The following is a 9,039-nucleotide window of genomic DNA, read 5'->3' as shown; positions in this document are numbered from 1 at the left end:
ACCAAGCCAATTCTTATACTGGGAAGGAAACAAGCTTCCGGGGACCGGTTTCTGCCATTTCAGGCGTCGTCGGCCCGGCTTGCTTGAATCCTGATGGTGCAATGAGCAAGGGACTCACATCTGAGTATACCCTTTCACGCTTATGGTGGACAAAATGATTCAGAAAAGGGGGTGGTGATGAACAGAGTGCCTGAATTAAGCAGACCACTCTTACCCAGTCCAAAGATCAGGGCTTGATCCATCACCGTTTTTTAGCTCACTGCACCATCCCAGCTCAGAACTTGGCTATATGCAAATTAGTCTGTTCCTGTCCCAGTGCATGATGGGAACAGGGCAAACCAAACTACCAAGCCAATTCTTATACTGGGAAGGAAACAAGCTTCCGGGGACCGGTTTCTGGCATTTCAGGCGTCGTCGGCCCGGCTTGCTTGAATCCTGATGGTGCAATGAGCAAGGGACTCACATCTGAGTATACCCTTCCACGCTTATGGTGGACAAAATGATTCAGAAAAGGGGGTGGTGATGAACAGAGTGCCTGAATTAAGCAGACCACTCTTACCCAGTCCAAAGATCAGGGCTTGATCCATCACCGTTTTTTAGCTCACTGCACCATCCCAGCTCAGAACTTGGCTATATGCAAATTAGTCTGTTCCTGTCCCAGTGCATGATGGGAACAGGGCAAACCAAACTACCAAGCCAATTCTTATACTGGGAAGGAAACAAGCTTCCGGGGACCGGTTTCTGCCATTTCAGGCGTTGTCGGCCCGGCTTGCTTGAATCCTGATGGTGCAATGAGCAAGGGACTCACATCTGAGTATACCCTTTCACGCTTATGGTGGACAAAATGATTCAGAAAAGGGGGTGGTGATGAACAGAGTGCCTGAATTAGGCAGACCACTCTTACCCAGTCCAAAGATCAGGGCTTGATCCATCACCGTTTTTTAGCTCACTGCAGCATCCCAGCTCAGATCTTGGCTATATGCAAATTAGTCTGTTCCTGTCCCAGTGCATGATGGGAACAGGGCAAACCAAACTACCAAGCCAATTCTTATACTGGGAAGGAAACAAGCTTCCGGGGACCGGTTTCTGCCATTTCAGGCGTCGTCGGCCCGGCTTGCTTGAATCCTGATGGTGCAATGAGCAAGGGACTCACATCTGAGTATACCCTTCCACGCTTATGGTGGACAAAATGATTCAGAAAAGGGGGTGGTGATGAACAGAGTGCCTGAATTAAGCAGACCACTCTTACCCAGTCCAAAGATCAGGGCTTGATCCATCACCGTTTTTTAGCTCACTGCACCATCCCAGCTCAGAACTTGGCTATATGCAAATTAGTCTGTTCCTGTCCCAGTGCATGATGGGAACAGGGCAAACCAAACTACCAAGCCAATTCTTATACTGGGAAGGAAACAAGCTTCCGGGGACCGGTTTCTGCCATTTCAGGCGTCGTCGGCCCGGTGAAGAATTGGCTTGTAGTTTGGTCTGCCCTGTTCCCATGATGCACTGGGCCAGGGACAGACTAATTTGCATATAGCCAGGTTCTGAGCTGGAATGGGGCAGTGAGCTAAATAACGGTGATGGATCAAGCCCTGATCTTTGGATTGGGTAAGAGTGGTCTGCTTAATTCAGACACTCTGTTCATCACCACCCCCTTTTCTGAATCGTTTTTGGCCACTATAGGTGTGGCAGGGTATACTCAGACATGAGTCCCTTGCTCACTGCTCCATCAGGATTCAAGCAAGCCGGGCCGACGAGGCTGAAATGCCAGAAACCGGTCCCCGGTAGCTTGTCTCCTTTCTGGTGAAGAATTGGCTTGGTAGTTTGGTCTGCCCTGTTCCCATGATGCACTGGGCCAGGGACAGACTAATTTGCATATAGCCAGGTTCTGAGCTGGGATGGGGCAGTGAGCTAAATAACGGTGATGGATCAAGCCCTGATCTTTGGACTGGGTAAGAGTGGTCTGCTTAATTCAGACACTCTGTTCATCACCACCCCCTTTTCTGAATCGTTTTTGGCCACTATAGGTGTGGCAGGGTATACTCAGACATGAGTCCCTTGCTCACTGCTCCATCAGGATTCAAGCAAGCCGGGCCGACGAGGCTGAAATGCCAGAAACCGGTCCCCGGTAGCTTGTCTCCTTTCTGGTGAAGAATTGGCTTGGTAGTTTGGTCAGCCCTGTTCCCATGATGCACTGGGCCAGGGACAGACTAATTTGCATATAGCCAGGTTCTGAGCTGGGATGGGGCAGTGAGCTAAATAACGGTGATGGATCAAGCCCTGATCTTTGGACTGGGTAAGAGTGGTCTGCTTAATTCAGACACTCTGTTCATCACCACCCCCTTTTCTGAATCGTCTCCTATTACCATGTCATTTTTTTAACATAAGAAAGTGTTCTTTGTACTTGGTGATTCTTTGATTTAATGCTTTTGATTACTTGTCCAAGAGATAAAAAATATTGCGTCCATGAAATTATTGCATTAGTTTGCACCAAACTGGATTGTATTCTACACAGAGATAATGTTAACCCGTATGGAAATAATATCGAGGAAATGTTCCCATGCTAGGGGGTTAAGGTCTGTCCTCTTATTGTGAAAAAGTTGCTATTTTAAGGTTTTTTGACATAGAAGGGTCAGGGTTAAAACCAGATCTTGTTGACTTCAAATGCCTGTATGTGGGTGGGTAAAAGTATATTAGTACCCCAAAAATTATCTCAGTTGTAAAAGTTTACGTTCTTTAAATATGATTTGAGTTATGTGTGTATATGAACTGTTTGTATGGCTTTTTAGGCATGCCAACAAACTGTTAATAAACTGAAACCGATTTAAAGTATACTTTTTGGGGGTTAAGCATGTCCACTAAGGCCTCAGGGTCTTGCGCATCACAGAGGCATTACACTAGCACAAATTCCAGCAACAGTCGGGCAAAAAGTGGGAGAGAGCCTGCTAAAAACACCTCTCCTCACATACATAATGTATGTATATGTATGGTATTTCTATAAAGTTAACCTAGCCAAAAAAGCAGCAGAATGTTGTACATGGTCAAAGCCAGGCATAAGGCCAACGAGTAATATGAGAGGAAGCTGGGTGGTGGACAGTTAATACATTGTGATGCAGTGTTCTTCAAAAAGGTGAGTAAACTCTGCTAAATTTAAGCAGGTTTGAAGCAATGAAAAAGGACTGCTGTCTTGTTTTTTTTCTTCTAATTTAACAATTCTTAGCCTCCTGGGTGTTGGTCAGGGCCGGACTGGGAACCAAAACGGGCCCTGGCAAGGTACTCGGCCGGCCCCCAGGGGCCCAAAACCGGCCCCCAACCCTGGCGGCCCACCGGGGAAATGCCCGGTGGCCGCTATGGCCAGTCAGGCCCTGGTGATGGTCTCCTGGCTGCGAGAGTTCTGAGAATCACCACACATGGTCAGCTTGTATGCACGATAAACAGGGATGCTGCCTGTAATGTCTTTGTAAATGGTACAGCTGGTTTAGAAGATGGGGCGGACCAGCAAAGGAAGTCATTGGATTTCCATCAGGATGGGGATGAACTGATATTTCATGAGGCCCTAGGCAGGGCACAAGTCGTAAAAAAGAAGTGGGGGGACGCTGTCAACGGAAGTGATGTCACTACAGGATTCCCATCCGCCAACGGATCAGGTTTAAAATCTGCTGCATTATCCACAAAGAACTCCTGGATCTGGGCCCATCCTATCTGGCTGACAAATGTATTCCTTACCCTCCTTCGTGCGCCCTGCGTTTCAGCAGTAAAAATCTTCTTGAAGTACCAATCATTAAGAGGGCAAGATTGGGAGGGAAGGCCCTCTCCTACCACAGTCCACGCCTCTGGAATGAACTTCCTGACTCTCTTAGACTCTGTCCAGAACATACAACATTTAGAAAATTGTTAAAGACGGATGTATGACGTTACAACACATACTTTTACATCGCATGCCTTTACAATGCGGTATTTACAACGAATACCTTTGTTGTAAAGGTGCTTTGGGGCGCTGGATAGTGAATAGTTTAATTTACTATTCCAACTCCAGTCCCCGTGGACACTAGGGAAGGTGTTGGACAGTAAATTGAACTTATTCCCTATCCTAGAGCGCCCCCCAGCGCAATGCGTTGTAATGGTTTGCGTTGTAAAAGTTGCGTCGTAAAGGCACTGCGTGGTAAAAGTTGCGTTGTAAAGGATGTTTCCCGTTAAAGACTTTCCTGTTTCGCACCTATTAACTCCACCAGATCCTAACTCTCCTTAGAGCCCACTCAAGCGCAGATCTGGGAGTCGATTCTAGCGCTATACAAACCTATAAATGAATAAATAAATAAGTGACGTCACGAAAGGTGCCGAGCTCCTCGTCCCAGAGAGGCCAAAGAGTGAAGTCCAGCTGTTTGGCAGGGGGGATGGCATCCCCCCGGTAAAATAAGTGGGGGGACGCCGTCCACCCGCGTGGTACCCCGACTCGAGCCCTGGCCCTAGGTGAGATGTGCTGAACTTGTAGGATAACCTTAAGGGGTACCAGCGTGGAGTCTGTGAGGCCATGAAGCAGGGCACCACTTCCACCATTAAATTGCAAGAGTACGAGGGCCTGAACAGTAGAACATACTATTATTTCAGAACAATTCAGTGTGCGGTTCAATTGTTATTTAATGGCAATAATCACAGTACTTTTTATAACAAATACTGTGATTATTGCCATTCGCAATAGCCAAAGTTTGGAAGCGGTGATTCTGAATTTTAAACAGAAATTAGTTCTTGGTTGTTTTAAACTTATTTTGGGCTGTGTTTTAATTATTGTTCTTACTGTTCACCGTATCCAAGTATGTACTGTACTGAAACATGCAAATCCAAATTGACACAGGTCCCTTCTGTGATGGCTCTGCGCGTAATTTGGCGCAAAAAAAATTCTGGATTATCCACCTGTAAGAACGGCACAGAGCTGCTGACTTTAGACCCTTGGTGATGACGCATTAATCTACTGGCACTATTCAAAAGCTGATTACTAGAGTGCTGGAATGTCAAGGCCAAGAAGTACAATTTTGCCAGCTTTTCCGAACGTGTGGTATTTGTGATTATTTATTTTAGTCCATCCGCTTCTCCTTGTTTGCTGTTACTCAAAAGTCGCATGTTATGGGTTACCAAGAGAAACTTCCCCTGAATGTTTTCCTCGTAAATTGTTATTAACTATTTCTGCTGTGCAGGCAAATCTAAAAAAAGAGGGAGATACCCTATTATTGAAATAGGGACAGGGTGAGTTCAATCCAAAATTCAAGGAGTGTCCCAACTGAGAGGCACGGGTTTACCAAGGCTATACCACAGAACTCATCGATAGTAACCCATTGACAACAGAAAATATTATAAGGTACGTCAGCATTGTGCTGACGTACCTTATAATAATTTTTTATGTCAATTGGTTACTATCGATGAGTTCTGTGATATAGCCTTGGTAAATCTGTGCCTCTCAGTTGGGACACTCCTTGAATTTTGGATGTAACTATTTCTGCACCAAACGCCCAACAACGTTCACCATGAATACCGCGTTTTGAAAAATTGGAGTTCGTGACTTATTGCTCCAATATAGCTCCACCAGTTGCGGAATATTTCGCGTTTAAATACAGATTTTAAAAGAAAGTTTCTAATTTACATATGACTGATATTAAACGTGGTACTGTGTTCAACCTGCGGGCATATGGCACTTGAGTTCCCTTGAAGCAGCTCTGCATGACCACATACCAGTGGCGTAGCCCGTGTGTCATGCGCCCTAATGCAAGGAAGTAAGGGTTTGAACTGTGAAATAAACCAATATTCATGGTTCAGGGCCCTCGGCCTCTGGGTCCCGGTGCTACTGCGGCTGCTGCACTAAGGGAAGCTGCGCCCCAGCCTTACTGCACCTGCACCCAGTCGCGACATGGCCGCTGTCACTCGCGACAAGGAGTTAACGTGGCACGCAGCAGCTCCCACCTCCTCCCCGCGGCTCTGCCACCCTCCTCACATCAGAGCGGCGCCCGGCCCAGCCGCGGCACGGGGCATCCCGGGGGCGGCGCTGACGCAGCGACAGACGGCGTGCGCGAGTCACCGGGCAGGAGAGGAGGGCGCGGCTCGTGCGTGCGGAGAGGGGCGGGGAGCCCCGGGCAGCAGTGGGTGGCCATGGAGGACCGCGGGGAGGCGCGGGAGCCTGGCAATAACAAGGATGGGCAGCCGGTCCAGGGGGTCACCGGGGCGAGTGAGGGGCCGCCCCCGCTCCCGGGCACTGGCTGGCGTAGGCCTCTGTGCACCCTGGCCACCTTCATATGCGCCAACGCGGTCTTCTGGTGAGTGCAGCAATGTGCATGTTGTGGACCGAGACCTGCAATGTTTACATAGATTCTGACAGCCATGCGTCACATATGTCAATATGCATACATTAGATCAGCATAATACGTACTCTGCCATCTTCTATACATGCTTATATATTTCCGACTTCTATACAAACCTACTCGGGCGTTGCTTCCATTGGTTCAGCAGGTGCAGTGGCACCGGGCACAGAAGCCCGAGAGGAGTCACTGAACCCTGGCTGTTGCTGTATTTCACAGTTCAAATAGTGGCCAGGGGGCTAATTTCCTTCCTTGACCTAGGACCTATGACACACTGGAAACGTCACAGGACATACACCTACCCGACATGCACCTAGCTATACTGAAAAAATGTAGCTCACATGCCTTTGTATAAACATTTACAGAGTGACTTGCATAACTGCATCCCTACAGCAACACGTACGTGCATGTATACAAATGCTCGCATTTACGTGCATATATACACCTGCACACATATACCCACTCAAGCTCAAGCTTCTTAACATAGACACAAATAAATGCACAGCCATGCATTCACCAGACTTCATGAATAAAGCATACACTCGCAGAAAAACATACCCAACTTGGAGACAGCCACTCCGAATAAAAGTATGGATACATTCATGTATGTGTATGTACTTTTATCTAATACATCCTTTGTATGGCTGATGGATGTGCGGGAAACATTCTACATGATTACATATTTAATTATCATACTCATTAAGCACTTATTCTAATTACTATGCTGATGCGCCTCGACTTTTGCCGTTTTGTGTGACCACTCCTTTCGCTGAAATATAAGCAGACATATGTTGCATATGTTCTAGCCTCAAATGAGGTAACGTGGGTGACTGAAACATAGAATGATGACTTGAGTTCCAAAAATAATTTTGTTAGGGGCGCGGCGTCAAGGCTAATGCTCATTCACGACTGTCTGCTCTGCCGTCATTGTAGAAACAACAAAGCTGTTTTCATTGGCATGCATTCAAAACACGATGCACGCCAGTTGTGTGGAACTGACAGTTCCCAGAGGGTCGGCTCTGTGTGCAAGCTTTGGACATTACCAGTATTTTCACCGTCCTCAGGAACGCCACCTGTTCTCGAAAATAAAAAAACACATTTATTACAACATTTAGATCATTTTCTCCACTGCATTGATAAATGTTCTAGTTCATCCGAAAGATAATCAGAGTTTTATTTAATTCTGTGTAATCACATTCACAGCCTTGTTTACTAGTCGGGTGGAGTTTTGGGATTTACATTTTTTTATTTTTTATTGAACAGTTAAACAAAGTAAACTGCAGTGATATTAGACATTGCAGCTCAGTGAAGAAACACAGCAGCAGCCACCAACAAAGAACGAAGGACAGCCACATTGCGACATTGAAACATTACAGCAGTGCTCCACAGGTCTGTGGTAAAAGCAACTGCATCATTATTCTTAGACATCATCAGTCCCATCTAGAGGTTCACAGATTCCTCCCCTATACTCATTCCAGTGACCCCATATTTTAGTCCATTTATTTGGGCACCCCTTCCCTCATATACCACCTCCTTCACTGCCAGCATGCACCAATCTATGTTCTTCTTCTAGTCCCCCAAACTCGAACTCAATTCGGATTTTCATATGTGAGCTATATTCTGCTTGGTCACCATCAGTCCTGAGGTGACCCAGAGACGGTCCATACGATTGAGGTCTGTTTCAGCCCACACATTGAGAAGGCATTATTTGGCAGACAGTGCCCGATCACTTCCCACCACTTTTATGAGGCAGGTCCTCTGCCAATATTGTTGAAGCACGGGGCGACTCCACAGCATATGGAAAAAAGAGACATCCTGACCACACCCACTAGGGCACTCAGCATGATCCGATTTGCCTGTTTTAATCAGAGTAGTACATGCATAATAGCTGTGATGGAGTCTTTTCAGTTGCACCAGTCGAAATCTGAATCGTATGGCCACTTCTCTAGGGGAGGCCAGGGCTTCAGGCGACTCCTGCTCTTCCAGATCTCGCTCCCAACTCGTCCCCTGCCTGGTCAGAGGAGTTATTAATTAATTTGCGGTAGGTGAGCAAGATTGCCTGACTTGAAATGTACTCATCTAGCAGCCCATCCTCAAGTAGAGAGGACTCTGGGAGGTCCGTCCCCCTGGGAATTGCCTTCCAAAGGGCGTTTCTAACCTGTAAATATTGGAAGGTCTTGGCTGGCGCCAACTAGTACTTCCCCTGCAGCTCTGGGAATGAAAGCACGTCTCCCTGCTTCCACAGGTCACCCACTTTGACAGATCTATCAAATTCTATTTGTTAAATCCTCTGTGTGTGGTCAGGATGCCTAACTTTGCCGTATCCCACAAGGGGGCGGCCTGTATGATTTTGTCCTTCCACTCCGTGTTGTGAAGTGCGGTATGCCAAAGAGCCACTTTATTAGCCATAGCGCTATGTGTAGATGCAGCCTCAGAACCCTCATAAATGGCTCTAAGGTAGCCACCTTGCCTCATGTCATCGATGTCCATCCTATATGTCGGGTCCTCCTCTGGGAGATTAACCCAGTGGTTTACAGCCATGAGCTGTGCTGCCGAGTAGTACTTTTTGTGTTAGGAAGGGCTAGATCACCCTCAAACCAACTCCAAGTCAGTTTATGGAGGGCAATACGTGGGGGACCCCCATCCCAGAGAAGGCTGTGCACCTGACTATCAATGGTCTGGAAATTTGTTGCAGGAA

General features: G+C 47.0%; 1 protein-coding gene across 1 annotated transcript in view; it reads left to right on the top strand.

Moving 5' to 3' along the window:
• The first annotated feature begins 6,121 nt into the window (after positions 1-6,121).
• Positions 6,122-9,039, top strand: part of RETREG1 (reticulophagy regulator 1) — a 729,848-nt gene continuing 726,930 nt past the window's right edge. Inside the window, exon 1 of the mRNA XM_078687778.1 lies at positions 6,122-6,299. Within this exon, the coding sequence (XP_078543904.1) occupies positions 6,136-6,299 (164 nt within the window). The 5' untranslated portion in view covers positions 6,122-6,135. The remainder of the gene's footprint in view (positions 6,300-9,039) is intronic.

The sequence above is a fragment of the Lissotriton helveticus genome, chromosome 4_1 (genome assembly GCF_964261635.1).
Source record: "Lissotriton helveticus chromosome 4_1, aLisHel1.1, whole genome shotgun sequence".
Classification (NCBI taxonomy): domain Eukaryota; kingdom Metazoa; phylum Chordata; class Amphibia; order Caudata; family Salamandridae; genus Lissotriton; species Lissotriton helveticus.
The sequence above is the reverse complement of the archived record's forward strand: the minus strand, read 5'-3'. Positions and strand labels throughout refer to the sequence as shown.